The following is an 18,185-nucleotide window of genomic DNA, read 5'->3' on the forward strand; positions in this document are numbered from 1 at the left end:
TTTACCAGATTTGTAAAACTTCTAGGAATACGAGCATCAAAAACCTTTTTTTTTTTTTCCTTCCCTTCAGCAATACATCTTTCTCACATATTACAGAACTAATTCATTTTTCTTCACTACATACAAAATGAAAATTTTCACAGCTTTGTATTGCTATTCTGCTGCACATAATAAGCTGGAGTAGTAAAAGGCAAACAACATTCCCACTGTTTAATAACTTCTGAACCCTCTTATTAGTGATTTGATTATGCATCTTAATGCTTTTTGCAAGAAACTGAGGCTTATTAGTTCTAGTAAATAAAACTTAGAATTTTTTCCCCAGAAATCTGCAGGCTTGGGCTGTTATACAAAACTGTATTTATTTTAAAAATACACTTCTGTGCATAGTGCTTTCACTAGAAAAATAATCTGTCACAACTCTTTCAATAACCTTGATTTCTAGTGCTGTGCTTTTCAGAACCTTTAATTTTCTGTACAATTTAGATACTATTCTATGCTAATAAAAAGGGTGTATTTCCAGTAATAATGCTTTAAATTTATTATGTATTTTATTGATTCGTTTTTGCTTTTCTTTTTTTCCCCTGTCAATACAAAGACTTGTTTAATTTAAGACATATTTGAAAAGTATAGTGTACTATACTGCTCTTATTCCTCCTTCCTCTGCACAGACAAACCATGATGACATATTTGTATCCATAAAGTGATCTGCGGTTGCCATTTGGTCACGTCTGATGGTTTAGATCCCTGGCAAAGCGATGGCTACGTGTAGCGTTGCATCTTTGGATCTAGTCAGGTGGATTAATGCAAAAAGCAGCATATGTTGATGTTTATAAGAGTACTGTGGTGCCGATTAACATTTATAAGGGTAAATGTGCTGAAGTTCTTGAGACGATGAAAATGTAGTCCCAAAACTATCGCAGATGGAAAACATTAAACAAATTGTTTAGAACTGTGCAATCATCTGATTAGAGAGAAATTGCTGGGCTGCTCTAAACCAACTGCTGTTTACAATTTTTTAAAGATAGTCTTGTGTACTTTGGCAAGTTAGGAAATAGTTTAAATAAGTTCTGACAGATTTTGAACTGAAGTCTTCTGAGGAACTAACTTTTCGCTATCTTATCAGAGCTATAGGCAATAAATTTGAATTCTGTAACCTAGAAAAAGGCAGACATACCAGTAATTTCTAGCAGCTCCTCTAGACAAGAGACATCTTACAAGGTTGTATCTGTTTCTAATTAAGTTTATAAACACTTAAAATCATCAGAATGCATATTTCTAAATCCAGTGTGATTCTTGAAGCATGCAAGATATTTAAATGATGAAGACAGTGCCAAGAAGGTGTAGCCTGGCACATTTTCCCCTCACTTTTAGTATGTTTGGATTAAATTGAAATGACCGACATGGGATTTTAGCTTCATATGCAAAAAGATGCTTAAATATTCCAGTGCTTCTGTAATAAAAAGGTAACATTATTCATGTAATTTGTGGGTCCTAAACAACTGGCACTGCATAAATTGGTGTGTGGTTTAGAAATTACACTGAACCGTCAGCCCTATAACAGCATCTCCAAAAAAAACATTAGCAAGGACGGTCTTTAAAATGTGATTTGAAGTATGGTCATAACATGAACTCTGTTTTGCATTGTTCTAGCAAATCGCAAATTTTGCTAAATATTTGTGATTTAAAAGTTTAGTTTTATTGATATCCTAAATATAATTGCTCCTGACATACACGTAGCAGAGTAAACCAGTGCCCCTCAAGAAGTACCAACGTCTGACTTTCAGTGTAGTTCACGAAACGTTTGACTTGGGCTGCAAGATTCCCCAAAATACATTTTTAATCCAAAATGACTGTCATACAGATTGTGTAACAAGCAGATGTATTTTGAAATTATGTAATTTTTTGAGAGCTGTGCTTGACAAATCAAGATATCCTGGCATGCTGCTTGCATTGAAGAGATGAATCTTAGCTGGTTGTGTGCTCAAGATACTCCTTCACCATTTGGATGTTGTGACTTGATTCTGCAGCACAATAATTCTGTTTTTTTGTGGTTTTGTGGTGTTTTTTTTTTTTTTTTTTTTTGTGTGACTGGACCAGAAGTGAAATCATTAGTTGGTAAAGATTCAGGGGAACGTAAGAGAGGGCAAGGACAGCCAAATATCTTGTAGGAATCATTTTCCATACAGAGAAGGTGTTAGAAACACAATAACAGAAATTAAAAACTAAATAATGTGGGATTAGTAGAGGGATCGTGCAGATTTATTTCATGCTGAGGATAACTAGCATATGGGATTAGCTTCAAAATGTGATAAAAGTTAAAAGCTGTAATTAGGGGCAGATCTAGAGCAGCTGTGGAAGCACCACCACAGGCATGTGCCGCGTCCCGGCTCAGCTACACGCTACCAGCCACTGCGGCAAACTCTTCCCAGGGTCAGACCTTTTGTAACGATCCATGGTGCCTCAGAACGTGTTTACTCTCTGCTCTGGTGACATCATCCCGACTTTTCACATAGAACATAATTGATTCCATGTTTTAATTAATTTAGCCAGTAAATTGATTGCTGTAATCTCATTTATTTAGCTGATAAGCTACTGCCAATTGCTTCAATTTCACCCGTTTCATGGAAAAGCTTGCACTTGTAATTCTCAGCTTGACTCTTGTTATTTGTTTTTCTTTTCTTCCTCCTATATCAGTCTTAACAAGGACTTTGCTTTGCCCTTCTTTTTGAAAGATCCTCTTACTGCTTTCTGCTATTTTCACTTCTTTAAAGTTCAAATATTTTAATGAGGAGTATTTGACTTTCTTAGTCTTTCAGATTTTTTTTCCTCTTGCCATCCCATTTTTTTTGAGTTGTAACTCCTTAAACCACAGCGCTCTACATTTTGTCTGTTGTGCTGTCTTTTATTCCATTGTGTTTACTGACATTGCAAGCTTGGGGATCAGTACTGCGTTTTGCTGTTGGCTTTAAGTGTCATTAAAACCTGTGATTAAAAGTGTCTGGCAGTCTGCTTGACAATAGGGTTGTCTTCTAGGAAGCTTTCTTCTGAAAGTCTTAAATCCTTGTATATAGCCCTTCAGGATCAGCTGGCTTGGGATCAGTCCCATGGGAAGATTTTGCATCAGAAAAAGCAAGCCAGCCGCTAAAATGTTTTAGTCTTGCATAAAAGTGATGAAGATAAGTATATGGAAGTACATTTATAAAATAGTATTGAAAAATCCTATCCAGAATTGCTAAAATTCCCTTTATTAATGTTTTTAGTTCATAAAAAATGTTTTTAATTCCCTGGAAGCAAGGTTATAATTCAGAGGGTGAGGATGGCCTATTAAAGTGACAAGGTGTGTTTTCTTAATTTGTTTGTGCAATGCAGAATGACTCCAAAATATATGATGTGAGGCGATAATTCTATTCCTGCATTTTAGCCCTTGTAATATAAAATCTATTTGACATGAAAAATGAAGTCTGAAACACTTTTATGTGTCATAAATGCCAACGTTGCAATTGTTGGAAGCTGCAGAAATCCAGATACTTGGAAGAACAGTGATGATTTGCTCTCACGCAGCCACGAAGGTCAGTACATCTTAGACACTGTTCGTGTGACAAAACTTAGACTGACTCATTAGTGTCATTGTACAGTTAGAAAATTACTGATTTTAGTAGATTTCAGTATTTGGCTTCTTGGGTAGTCTTACTGAATTACAAGTATTTTAGTTAAAAGTTGAAATTAAAATGCGGTTTATGTAGTGTTTCTGCTTTTTTCATGTACAGAATATGTTCAGGAAATAGATGGAATAAGCTGTTCTGTTTGAGATGTCAGTGTACTTACCAGTTTTAAAGTTCTACTAGAGTTAATAATGAGATAAGCATTCTGTGTTTACATAAGAAAAATATGTTTTCATGTTTTTCATAAGAAATTAATGAAATATTTCATTCATTCCTAATAGGAAGTGTTTGTGTGGCAGTTGCTGTCTGTCTCTCATCTTTTCTATTTAAGATGCATCCTTAATTTAGTACTTCTAATCTATAATTCACAAGTTTAACAGGTTGTTTAATGGTCTCCCCTAACAGTACCCGAGTCACTTTCAATGATGTTCTGGAGGTAAGTACCTTGCCTGAACTCCAGAAAGAGATGTGTGCAGTTGTAATTCCCTGTTAGCATGTGAGTTAGAGTTGCTTTCGTGCGCTGTTTCCGAGCGCTCGTTGGATTTGGACCATGATTTTCCCTTTCAGTCTCTGAAGAGAAATGAGCGGCTCAAAATACTGAATGTTCTTTTGTTGTTCTGAATAATTTGGATACTTTGAGGAACAGAAAAACTTGGCTAACAGAAGTTCTGAGCAGCACGGAGATGCATGTGATGCAGGAAAAATCTTGGTCAGGCTCGTCAGTGCTGACACAGAGCGAATAAACCTTCCCAGAACCCACTGTGATCGGAGTCAGGCATTAGAAACGCTTTCAGAGCCCAGCAAAAACGAGGTGGGGCATGGATGAGCTTGCAAAACTTTGACCCAGCTAGTCTGGATCTGCAAGACTACCTTGTGGAGCCTGCTGGGTGCTGCAGCCCCCAGCCTGGGCTAGGGAGACACCCCGCAGGGAGCCAGCATCGCGCAGGGTTCGTGCCGTCAGCACCCAGTGCTACTGCTGGGTGCTGCTCCTGCTCCTCGCGGGCATGGCACATTTAAACTGAAGGCATAACTCGGTGTTGGCTAGGTGACCAAAAAGGTATTTAAAACCTTAGGTATTTAAATCCAGAAAAAAAGATAACCTCGCAATAGCCACCGGGGTATGCAATTAATATTCTTCTTTGGCCATTCACATTCTCATTTTTCATATCCAAAGTCATCAAGAATAGTGTCAGAGATACAACTTCCAAGGAATTGACTAGTTAGTTCTGTCTTCTGGAAGAGGTGGTTGCTTTTTTGTTTTGTTTTGTTTGTCTCTGTGTCTTGATTTTGGAGGCACTTCATACTGTTTTTAAATGGGAAGTTGTTCAGTCTCATTTAACTAACGTTTTCCCAGCTACTACTAGTTTGTGTGTGTTGGTTTTTTTCGGTTGGTTTTTTTGTTGTTGTTCGGTTTTTTTGTAGTGCATCCCTGAAAAGTAAGTCCTTGGAGAATAATATCTGTATCGTTTAAATCTAGCCCTTCTGTAAACCTTCTCAGTCACCATATTTCAGGATGATAAATTGAGGCGGGTTAGAATACTTGTATTGTTAGAGCTCATTACAAATAAACCAGGAATTTTATACTTATTTCAAATGTGTCCAAAACAGCAGGCTGTGCTTGGATTTTAGTGTTAGGCAATGTAGCCGACGGATTGTATTTGCAGGTAAGCCTGCAAATGACGGCTGCAAAGGAGAGCTGCTGTAATCGCTGTATTCACAGGAAATGTTTTCCGTTGCCCCCGTTCATGTTTACTACTGGAATAATAAGAGTCAAAACACAATGAGTTATTGTTTCCGTGCGGCACAGCAGGGTTAGCGGATTTTGAATGAGTTTTGTCAAGTGATTAGTGCGCTCGCTTCTCAAGATTGAATTGCAAATCATAAACCAGTTGTATGATTTCAGGCACAAAGCCCAAAAGTTTTGTTTGGAAGATGTCGGTAGGATTTGCCCTTGTCGCAGCTTCCCGTCTTTACCCATTTTAAGGTCCCCTAGACATTATACTTGTAAAACTAATTTTTCTGTCTTCCTGTGTTAAAGGATCATTGGTAATACTTTGATAAGGTGTGTTTTTCCCCCTTTTTGAGCAGTGTTTTCCAGAGTTCCTCTTTTATTTCTTGTTAGAGTAACTGCAGAGTTGGCCGATTAAGAATATCCTGAGCATTTTACTGAACTTCCTTTGTGACTTGTGCTTTCTGGTTTTAATTAAGTATTCTTTTCATTGAATTTTGTTGTTGTTTATGCTTCATTTTAACTGTACTCTTATTGTGGTTCAAGTTAGTGTTTTTGTACCCCGAGGCATACTGGTCTTTAATATTTCTTCATGTATGAGCCTAGGATGAACGAAGCAATATGAGAAAAACCACATTTCAACTTGCTGTTTTATAGAAATACTGCTATTAATGAGTATGGCTTATCTTGTCACTGTGTGTTGTCTGTTTTGGTTTTGAGGTTGATTTCTATGCTTTGCTGGTGAACAAATAGAAATAATGCTTTAAATTGAGTAAGAAATGAGCTTAAATTCAAAGGTCAGATACATTCGACTTGTGACTGAGGTGGAAATATTTTGTATTTCCAGTAATTAATATCTCCGCTATTTCAGTCATAAAATTTGAAGAGTTAATTAAAGTTCTTCCTTTTAAAGTTTTTTTTGTTTGTTTGTTTTAAAATCACTGATAATTATCTGTGACAAGGTTGTGTAAACCAGACGTAGCTTTTCTTTAAATAAAAACCGACAAGGCTGTAGTGTTTCTCACCCAAGTGAATGTTGCTGTAGTGTAACCGGCAAGGGATGGGTGCTGCTTTTGATCATTTTTATGCCTGGTTTGAAAGCTTGGGGTATGACAAAACTTTTAAACTCCTTGTAAATTGAATTTTAAACCCGTTATTTTTCTTTGATTTGCAAAATGCAAACACTGTGTTCATCTTTAAAAACTATGTGGGTCCTAACTGCTCCAAAATTTAAAATTAAAAATCAAGAACAACTTGAGACAAAACCCAAAACCAAGCACACCCTTTGGGCTGTCAGTCTGAAAATACAGCAGTTTTAAAGTATTAATCTTTGTACTTCCCCCCTGCTATCAATTTAACGATTAGAAGTAAAAATAATTTTTCTGAGATTCGATTTTTAGGCAAAATGGAAACTAATTTATAATGTGAGTTATTTAGGTGGGAGTTTCCTTCACAGACTGCTTTCAAAGGGAGTCACAGGTTTCAGTTAATGGCACAGTTTGAAGTATTTTTAATTCTGAATTAGGTCTGGTTCTTTGCGTGTTTCCTTTCTTTCTTCCACTGTTTCATCCTGCTATGGAGAAAAAAATATGTAGTCCAGATTCTCTGCGTAGCATGGATGCAGAAGCACAAAGTGAAGGTGGCCAAATCCTTTCTTTGTTGCAGGGGGTTAAGCAGCGTTGAAGGAAACTGGAACTTACGATCAGAAACAGCATCATGTCAGAGTTTAGCAGGAGAGCCACATTTTTTTTTTTAATTGGATATACTAGACCTCAGTAAGGCTTCTTACTAATTCTGAATGCATTCTGTGCAGAAAATGTAATAAATATTTTCCTGTAAGTAATGTGGGTTTTATTGTGGAAATTGGCAGTTGTCCTCTTTCCTATTTAAAAAATAAGAAAGTCAGTAAGTTTGTCACTTATTTTTTAGTCATTTCTTAATTTATTTTCCTGTAAAGGGAAAAATGTGCTTTAAAACAAACAAACAAAAAATGTTAGCTCGCTTGCATCTCTAGATTATACCCCTAGTAAATTGAAAAATATCGTGTTTGTGAGGAGCATATTGAAAGGGCTGAGGGAAGAGGTACCGTTGACTCTGCACCCATCGGGCATGCCTAAGGAGCGGTCCAGAACGCCGCCGCCACCGGCTGTCTTTCCAAATCACTATTGATCAAAACCAGCTTGACCCAAATCAACCGCCACCGAAAAGCTGGCTTAGAAATAGTTTGCTACAAAAGCCTTTGAACCATCACACGTTTTTTGCAAGGCGGCGTTGGCTTCCCGCCTGCTGGGTTGCAGCAGGCTGTCGCAGGGCTGGCTCTCGGAGTCTCAGTTGGGTGGCTTTGCACGTGCTTACCCGGCTTTCTGGCCAGATATAGCCGTTTTTCACTTCAGCTTGTATTAGGTAGCGATGCTAAAGATTAATGCACTTGGAGAACAAAAAATATTTGGCTATTGGTCTATATTTTATATTTTATAAGGATGCTAAGCAATTCCTATGCTGCAAGAAAAAAATTCAGAACTTGAAACTTCGGAGTTCTATATAAAAGCACACTGATGCTCGTTTTGCCTGTTACTGTGAGTAAAAGAGGTAAAATAATTCCTCCTTATTTTATGTTGGTATTTCAGCAGGAATGCACGTCAGTATTTGAAAACTGTCTTTTGGTTTCAGGAGGGAGCTGGCAGTTCAGGGGGAAGCTGCTTTTGGATTGTGCAAAGAAATAAGAACGGAGTTGTGGAGGAGTCTGCCGGGCTTCCCACTCTTTGCATTCCGCCTTGTCCCTTGAGTATAAAAGTATTTCAGGGGCCGGTGGCCGGAGGAGGCTGCCTTTGGAGATGACCGCCGTTACTTTTAGCTTGTCACTTGGTGTCACTCAGCAGTGTCGCCTGGGCTGCTGCTGAAGGTGGGTGTGTGTAGCCGGGCCACGAAATCAAACAGATATCTGCCCGACGTCTGCCAAGACAAACCGCTGTGTAGAGGGTCTTTAGAGCACTTACACTTTTTACTTTGTTTTTTTACCAGTGCTTAGCAACATATCTGATACGCTTTGTTTTATTTGGAAAAGAAATCCTCCATGTCTGAGCTGCATTTCATAGTGTTATGGGGGTGGGAACAAAGAATTCTAACACCTTTTTGCAATTTTTTTATGGGATCGCAGTGGTGAGGTTGAGTTGTATATGATATCTCTCTTATATTCAAATTCTAATAGATGAATGCTGTATAAATAATTTGCTTTTTTTGGAATATAGAGGAGAAGAGAGAGAAGTGACAATTTATTCAACAAGAATTCAGCTGTATTTTTAGCCTTTAGACTTAAAGTCTATTCCTATATATTCCTATAAAGACAGGTGGTTGGCATCTGCAATTTCTCAGTTTCCTAAAATGACTGGTACTTTCAATCTATAGAATTGATTTTTCTGAAGTTTAGTTTTATGTATCTGTCACCCAAACTCTATTGATAGATGCAACTGAATGAAGTTTATGTTTTGTGGTTGTTTTTTTATTTTTATTTTATTTGTTTTGTATGTGAAGGGACAGTGTCTCCTTGGTGGACTACAATTAATCAGCAGCTCCCCGAGAAGATAATTTCACAAAGGCAAAGCCCTGAGGATTCAAATGGGCGTAAGCAGTACTGTAACTCCTTCTAGTGCTGTTGCTCATTTATAAAGCTTTGTTAACAGAACCGCTTCCACCAAATCCAGTTGTTTCAAGGGATGAGGATGAACTGTTTTCAGGGGCACCAGTGGAAAATGCACAGAAATAGATAAATGGTGAAAAATTATTAAAAACCCAGAAAAATATGTTCTGAGACCTGGTGATATTTGCTTAGGTGAACAAAATGGGCATTTACAGGAGAATGGTTTCTACAGCACTCTTAAGAAGCAGCGTACCACATGAGCTGCGTGGCACAGCCTTTGAAGCGGTGGCGCACAAGGTCTGGTCTTACTCGTGCAGGTTTGGACTGGGGCGATGGTTAAAGAAGCAAGCCTTAGAAAATTAACTGGCTATAAATTATAACTCAATGAGGCATCTAACAACTATGCATTTGCAAAAGAGATTTTGTCTTCAAACCCATGATTTTATCCGTTTGAGGGTTATATAAATTAATGCACTAACTACTTGTGAGGCGAAGCAGAGGTTACTGGGAGACTCAAAATGGGAAAGTGTGTGAGGAGGGAAAAATAGGCTTTTTTTAGCTTTTTAATGGTAACAATACTGCATTTGGTAATTACAGTAATGACTACAGTTGCCCTAACAGATTGCTCCACTATTTGATCAGTCTGAGTCTTCCCAGAAATGGAAGTCACTAACTGAAATTACTTTAATAAAGCACGGAAATAATACTTATTGATAAAGATGTTTTTCTTATTTTCAACAAGTAGGTTTTATTTAATACAGCACATGATCTCATTTTTGGATTGGGATTGCTCCAGTATCCCAGCATCAGTCACACAGAGAAGGCCTATTAGAATTCAGTTGGCATCTTCTAAAATATAAAGCACATTTTATCATGCGCCAGTCGGCAGGAACAGATGCTTAATTTTTCTTTTTGGGAAGGTAATTTATTTTTTAAACAATGCTGGAGCCCGGTCTGCTTTTATTTTCTATTAAATGCTCTTAAATCTATTCTGGCTTAGGTCTAAATCATGAAGAAAGGGGGTACTTCCCTAAATTTGCATGGTGTCACCTCCAGAGCAGTAGCAATTGAAAGGTGGCTGAATTTTAACTTGCGGATTTGTTATTATGGTGATGCGAGTTCTTAGTCGCTTTCTCTAAAAGCTTAACTATATACTTGAGATTATTTTACTGATACTTAACATTTCACTAAAAAGTTTCTTTTTTCAGGTGGAGTTTGTTAGATATATTTAAGTACTTTCACAGAAGGTGATTTTTATCATTAAGGTTTTTATTGAGGGGGGAGTAAATGGAGAAATGTTCACTAGAATAGGTGATCGTTGGACTGTTATTTTTTTGCCTTTCAAACCTTATTTGAAGAATCTGGAATCAACCTTAATGTGTAGAACAAATATGTCCGACTGAATGTATTTATAAGTTTCTAAGAGCAAACATAGCTGGCTCTAAACTTTTCTTGATGATAAACTCATTACCAAGTCTTTATATGTGTAGTTTATGCACAGAACATGTGTTAAGCTTAAAACATGTCTGAAGTATTCACATTACAGTGATATATTTTTTTTTCAAGATACTGGTATTTTCTTGACTGCTCTGGGGGAGCCTTCTCCTGCCTGAGGGTTGTGTTGAGAACCTGTGCCACGAACCTGTCCAAGAAGGGACTGATCTGCAGCGTGGTTTGGCAAGCCTTACCTCCTCCCCGGAAACACTTGGCTGCGGTGCTTAGCAAATTTGCTAAAACGCTGGGTTGTAGTAACAGTTTCATAAGGCTGTAAAGCTAGAGCTAGCGTGGGCCTGATTGCAAGGAGGATGATCCGCCGACTGCGGTTGATGTAATGAGTAAAAGCAGAGTAAGGCTGTAAATGCTGAGCAACAAGAACAAGAGCTCTGCTGAGCCAGTAAGGCTATAGTGAAACTGAAGGTACGGTAGCTGTAGTTACTGTAAGAAATTGAATCTGGAGCCAGAAACGCTACAAGCCAAAAGATGAACTCATCCGGAGTATCAAGCTTCAGTATTATTTGAAAGCAATGAGTATCAAACAGTGAGCAGTGAACGGCTTTGAAAGTGCTCTTGGCACGAGGCTATGAAGGCTAGGCTTGGCGCAAATCCACTGCGGGACACAAACTTATAGTCAGCCTAGAGGTGCAGTAAATATAAACTTTCCAATTTAAGAAGTTAAAATAACTTTACACTTGTGTCACCTCCAGAAGCTAAGCTTGCAAATTTTTCCTTGGTGAACATTTGGAATGGAAGGAGGATCTAATAGAAGAGGCAGTAGGGCTGGTAGTAAAACCAACCCATTGGGATATCAGGAAGGTGTTGGCCACACATCAAAAACCTCAAGGATTTCAAAGAGGGAGAGAAAGCCATAAAGTGTTTTTGACTTGGTGTTTATCTATAGCGATTGCCAACAATAATTAGTGGAGAATGCAATCTTAGCAAGTACTGTTCAGATTTTCTTCCTTCAAACCATGTTTTCCTAGTTAAGTCTTAAGAAATACATTGTGCTTTCATGTTAGGAATCAAAACACAGATAAAAGTAATGAAGTCATTCTAAACTTTGTAAAGCAGGCTTCCTTGCGTTGCACGTACTAAATTCAGGCAATCAGCAGAAAAATGTTTATAAACCACTTCTGTGGATGAATAGGGGCAGGTTCTTAAGAATGCCTTGCAAAGAAAAGCAATCTGTGACCCCCTTTGTCTTTATTAAAGCATAAAGAATGCCCAAAAGGGGGTCTTCAGCTTTTCCGTAGTACGGGCTACATTTGAATAGAAATTTGTCAAATGGATTTCTTCAGATTCTTCTGGATGAGTTGCTTAGCTTACGTGTGGCAAGTCTACTGAGCAGGTGGGGGCGGGGGGGGAAGGCAGGACTTGATGACCTTGGTGACCAATTTGCTTCCCAGAGGCAGTGTCACATCCGTGGCACTTTGCACCTATTGCCGTTTGTGAAACTTGCTGAGAAAGTGCTACCCCTGTTTATTCTCTTACAAATAAAACCTGGTGCTCCCCATGAAGCAGCTGTTCGAGGTACCCGGTTTCCCACAGCAGTTGGCTTGATTTTGAGTCGAGCAAGCGATGATCAGCAGAAGGCTTCGCTGCGGGCGTTGTGAGTGGGGAGCGGTGTAGGTGGATGCCATTCAGATCCTAAAATACTCTAACCTAAACGAAGCAAGTACATGAACATGTGAACTATTTTAGTCTGGGGCAGAGTGATGCAGCAGTTAAGCGGTTATACTCACCTGGGCTGGCTCTTCAGTCTGGATAATGTCCTGATGCCTGTGCTGGTTTGGGCTGGGATAAAGGTAATTTTCTTCCCAATAGCTGGTGCGGGCCACGATTTGGGTCTGTGCTGGAAGCCGTGCTGATGACACAGGGATGTTTCCGTGACCGCTGAGCGGTGCCTACACGGAGCCGAGGCCGTTCCTGCTCCTCCCCCACCCCACAGCGAGCGGGCTGGGGGGCACGGGGAGCTGGGGGGGCACAGCCGGGGGAGCTGACCCCGACCGACCCCAGGGATACCCCGTGCCATGCGCCGTCACGCTCGGCATATGGAGCTGGGGACGAAGGGGGACGGGGGGACACTGGGAGCGATGGCGTTGGCCTTCCCCAGTCCCCGCTGGGCGTGCTGGAGCCCTGCTCCCCTGGGATGGCCGAGCACCTGCCTGCCACGGGCAGCGGGGAACCAGTGCCGGGCTTTGCTTTGCTCCTGTGCGCGGTGTTGCCTGGCCGGGTACGCTGTCTCCGTCTCAGCCCACCGCTTTCCTCACTTTTACCCTTCCGATCCTTTCCCTGGCCCCGATGCGGGATGCGCGGGCGAGCAGCTGCCTGGGCTCGGTTGCCGGCCGGGGATAAACCTCGACAATGGGGACAGAAGATCGAGTCTTTACATAGTTCACGTCCCCAAATGCTGACGTTCTAGTAAGCATCACTTCTCTATTACTGTTTGAATTTATATGATTCTATTCTCAAACTCATCTTACAGATCTTGTGTTTCAGTTGACTCTTACCTTGGTGGCTTTTTAAACCTGAGGTTCAGAAAATCCCCAAATTTTATATCAGTATTTTGTAATAACTTTAATTTCATTTATCCTGCAGGGGACCCAGGTGTGTGGCATGTTCTCTCCCTTCCTTTAAAGAGTTTTCCAGCACTACAGAGCCAATTTTTCTGACATGCAGCGGCTATATAACATTATTGTTCAGCAATAGTAGCATCAATTGGATTCTTAAAAATAAGGAAATTTTAATTGCTCAACGATGCTCTTATGTGTATGGTTCTGGTTAAATTAAGTCACAAGGGGTCTATAGATGAGGTTAATAAGATTCAACTATGGTGCGTGTGTCTTTGAAAGCTTGAGGAATTTAGTCATGCCCACCCAGCTAGCGCTTGCACTGCTCTTCTCTCTGTCAGTCTGCAGAGCTTGGGGGTCAGACTCTGAGTGAGGGCATGCGTTTAACTTCATTCTACTGGAGAAACTCATAGACCTGTGTAAATGAGGGGGGAAAAGGTGGGGGCTGGAGGGCCGGGGAGTTTCACCTGGGAAGGTAGTTTATTGCCTGATGCTTACCTAAGGCAAACAGTGCGGAGACTTCTCGCTGGGTTTAATACACTTTCCACAATGGGGGAGAGGGAGGGCTCCGTGCTGGTGGGTTCTGCAAGCGGTGTAGTAATTAAGTGCGATATGGTAATAACAGCAAGTCTCTTCTGATCGGTTGCATTTGAAAGTATTTCCCAGATAGAGTTTCACTTCTGGCAGTGGGCTCCAGCGAGCATTAAATGAATGTGAATTTTAAAATACACCAGTAGAGTTATCTTGAGAAATGCTGTATATCACCATTAGAAATGTGTGATGCATGATTTATTTTTTTGCAGACGGCAAATATAGTTACTTTGCAAGCTAGGTTTTGTTTTCGGCCATGATTCAAGAAGACTGCTCTATAGATCAGCTCTGCTTTCATCTGCTGTCCATCTGCAGATTAGCTTTATTACTTCGTATACTTTTCATTATGCATATTTAAGTTAGTTGCATAAATTAGGATCATATGGACAACATGCATAACTAGGTTTTATGTTCTCTGATTCTCTTTGCAGTTGATGAAGGTCGCATGAAGGAACTGGGCAGAGTGAGGGTACTTCACAAGAGAACCGTGATGCCTTACAGTGTGTATAAGAAAAGAAGGAAGGGGCCAAGCGATGAAGCCAGCGTTCAGCAATATGCAAGTTTGGTTGGACAGACCTGTTCTGAAAGAATGTTGTTGTTTAGAAGTTGAAAAAAATCATTAAATGGCATTTCAATGGCGCTACGTTTTATTGCACTGCCACTGGGTGATATGTACTATAGTTGTGTGTCGGTATGCCTACTCAAGTAGCAGTATGAAATACAGGTATCTATCTAGGCGTGTGTCAATACATGGTACTGTGTTTGAAGGCCAACTCCAATAAAACTTACAATACAGCAAGGCTTTAGCAATATACATTTAGAAAAACATGCTTGCAATATATTTTAATTAAGTAGTTCTAGTCTTTCTATGCATTTTGAATAATTCTAAGTATCTAAGCAAAATGAAAAACAGGTGTCTTTTTTTGTAGAGAAAAACGTTGACTAAATCTAGATAAACAATAATTAACTTAGAAATGTTTTCAAATAGCACCTTGGATATCTGTCGTTCAAAATTGCCATGACTTTTTTGCTCGCATTTGTACGCTTCTAAACTCTTGCAAGAGAATTGAAACGTGCTGTTGCTTTCTAATGTGAAATCTGGCATGGTTTAATTTTTTCAATAGCATATTTAAAAACAGGAAGAAATTATTTTCACTGCACATTCTTCATTTGTTTAAAGCAGTAGGATGGTGTCTGAGGTCCTAGTGAGTGCAGGAGTTCATAGTCGATTCTCAGTGGCAGGGGATGCAATGCTTTGGAAAACTTTCCCCTTTAGAGATGAAACAGAATAGTTGCACTAGAAATATACCAAAGATATGTAGCCAAGTGGCACAGTGTTTTTTTGGTATAAGCCTTATCCTTTGTCTAAAACGATGGGTATTTTAATGCACATCACTAATGTGAAATAGAGCTTGGAAGGTTTATTCTATAGCTCTTCGGTGCACATTTCAGAACTATGCTCAAAAAAAGACGTGAGGTACCACTGCTGGGTTTTGTTGTGATTTTTTTCTCTGCCGAATTTTTTGGGAAGACTTAAATATCACGTTCCTGAGTTTTTACTGACTGTTTTATTTATGGTGCAGTAGTTCACAGGTAACATCTTTAATAACATTTTACTAAATACTTCTGTTGGAAATACAGGAAGTTGTGATGCTTCATGAAAGCACTTTATTATCTGATATATGAATGTTGTCATTAGTAGTCTGTGTCCCTCTCAAGTCATATAAGTTACGGGAGTTTGGGGAAATAACACTGTTAGGTAATTCAGTAATTTATTACGACATCGTAAGAATACCGGTGCGTTTGTTTCTTATCTTCTTGGATAACGAGAGCTAGTATTTACCTTGAATCAACTTGAAGTTTCCTGTTAACCTTTGAAGAAAGATTCTTATTCAAGGATACATGTGTAGATGTTTTCCCCTAGAAAGGAACCAAATTCAGTCTTACTCTGAGGGTTACACCTCCTATCATTCATGGGCTTGATTTAATTTTAAACACTTGGTCAACGTTATTAATCATTGATTTTTATGTGGAACAGACGTAAGAATTTGGGGATTCAAGTGCATTGCAGATTTAACTTTTTTTTTCCCGTATCTGTTTGATCATTGTAGTATTATTGATACAGAGTACAGCTTCGACGATAATTTTGAAGAGTAATTTTATATTTAATAAATTGGGATGTATAGTATTGAACTACTCCCAGTCTACAACAAAATTGATTCTTTCTTGTCAGTGTTATATCTGGTATGTGTTTATCTGTTGCCTGGTACCAAGAAGTTTCTGTATAGTGTACCATCTAGTTTGTGTCCATGTCTTATCTAAACTTACTGCCATGGGAGAACCACTAAATACTTCTTATAAACATTATTGTAAAAGAGTTCCTTTCTGTGGAGAAAATACTCTTGCCACTCAGTGAAATGTCAAATAGTATAACATTTTCTGCCTGCACAATGTGTTGAAAAGCATCGATGCCCATATGGCTTAAAACCAAAATAAATGAGAAAACCTTTTTATATGATATAAAATGTTAATGGGCACAGAGGAATTGCAGTATGACTTGCAAAAATCTTAAAGATTATCAAAACCACTTAATGACGGCCTCACTGTGCTCCTGGAGAAGTTAAAGTTTCTGTTAAATTGCAAGGGGGCAGACTTCACGTCACCACTGAGAGTTCCTGAGGAGCTCCATCTTTTTGTCCCACTATTTGTTACCGATACGCCTTCTAGATACGCATTAGGCTTTTTTTATCTGATGCTTTGTTTCTCTTGGGGAGCTTTTAAGAACTGCCGTTAAAGAAAAGCAAGATAGGTATAAAATTAAAAATTCAGTACAGCTTGAAGTTCTCGTTAGTGTGACCACTAAAGGTAAATGGCCACATCCTGTGAGTGCTGAGATGGTGCTTTTGCTTTCTGACCTGCACTGAGCCGTAGCACCGCGGCGTGCTGGGCTTCTGACTCCTACTGGACTCAAGTATATTAAAAGAAAGGTCAACACTGAGATTAACTCATAAACTGAGTTCACCTGATGTTGTACGCTGAGATTTGACTGGCTGCTTTAGTGTAATTTTAGAAGGAAATCGGAGCAGTCGTTTTCAGGACTGATACCTCTATCCCTGGTTTAGGAGGGGAGTAGAGTCTGAGGATGAAGTTCTGTAAATGTTGCTATTGACTTCAGTGGAGCTGAAAATTCACCACTGTCACAATTGTATTTAATAAGAGGTTGTCGTTGAGCGTTACTGAATTTAGAGATAATTTAGTAGTTAGTTTGTGAGAGTTAATCCCTAAAGTGATGTTGCCTTGTTCTATCTTCTGTTGAAAAATAAGCATAAAACGTAAGAAAGTGCAGAGCTGTGACCAGTGTTAAAAAATACCATTCTTTGTTTTAATTGGGAATACTCATTTCCAGCATCAACATATTTCAGTAAATGCGAACAAACCCGCATGTTGAGTTTGTAATTGCTTTTCAGCAGGCCTGTTTGACTTGCAAGTATAGAAAATAAAGTTATTTCTGGTCTCTGTGAATTAATATAAATAACAGCTCCGAGTGTGACTTCTGTATTACTTTGTAGGAATTCATTATCTTGGAGGTTGGCTAAGTGTCTGGTGAACAGCAAAATCAGGGAAGTGAAAGAGCAGCAGTATGAGAAGGGATTCGTATCAATCAGTTCAAAACACATGGCCGTGTTTTACAACTAAGTTGTAGTTAGGTTAATAAAGCGTTTGTGCTTTGAAACAGAATTTATAATTCTTTTGTGGATAGAATAGAACTGAATAAAGAGGCTTTTGACAAATGGAGACTACACAGGACTAGCTGTTTAATTTAGTTAGGCGACACCATTTCTAGTTGGTAGGAAAAACCCTTTCTCTGAAGCCAAACAAGCAACGCAGCTATGTGGATGTTGTGCACAAAGATAACCAAACACTGATTCGTTTTCCTGCTGAACAAGGCAGAATTCCAGCTAATTCTGAATTTCCTGAGTGAGACTTTTGTCAAAGCCCGGTGCCACCATGGCTCAACATTTTGGTGAGACTTTTCCTGTTTCATTGCTCCTTGGGAGACAACATCCGTCACTCTTTTTGAAGTTCTGTTAATACCTTTGCCAGGCAATCATTCTGAAGCTACCAGCCATCTATTGCTGAATTCTCTCTCGTTCTGGTTGTCCCAGATGATCCTTCAGATGTGCATTAAGGGTGCTCCTCACCTGCCTTTCCATGTCCACTGTCCCCCCTCCCAGCTTTGAGGGTTCTTCTTGCTTGTTCTGTCCCAGTCTTGCAGCAGGAAGAGTCCACATTTGCAAGGGTGTAGACAATATTTAGGGTCGAAATCATCACCACATTTCAGGGAAATCACCAGCATTTCCAGAAGCGTCGTAGCTACACATCGTACCCAATATATTTATAAAGCTGCACCTTCAGAGCTAATTGCATATGATCTCCCATACTGAGCATAAGAAAAAGCCAGTTTATGTTTCTACACGCCAAATGATTTGTTTTCTTAA

The 18,185-nt window shown here is 39.3% G+C and overlaps 1 protein-coding gene across 6 annotated transcripts in view; it reads left to right on the forward strand.

Moving 5' to 3' along the window:
* The window catches only part of ATE1 (arginyltransferase 1), an 86,919-nt gene extending 69,698 nt beyond the window's left edge, over positions 1 to 17,221 (forward strand). For 5 of the 6 annotated variants that reach the window (XM_055798229.1, XM_055798196.1, XM_055798180.1 and 2 more), the window contains one exon: positions 14,118 to 17,221. In XM_055798229.1, coding sequence (XP_055654204.1) covers positions 14,118 to 14,296 — 179 coding nt within the window. In that variant the 3' untranslated portion in view covers positions 14,297 to 17,221. The remainder of the gene's footprint in view (positions 1 to 14,117) is intronic. The other variant, XM_055798223.1, reaches the window with a different exon arrangement.
* The last annotated feature ends 964 nt before the right edge of the window (positions 17,222 to 18,185 follow it).

The sequence above is a fragment of the Falco peregrinus genome, chromosome 1, assembly GCF_023634155.1.
Source record: "Falco peregrinus isolate bFalPer1 chromosome 1, bFalPer1.pri, whole genome shotgun sequence".
Taxonomy (NCBI): domain Eukaryota; kingdom Metazoa; phylum Chordata; class Aves; order Falconiformes; family Falconidae; genus Falco; species Falco peregrinus.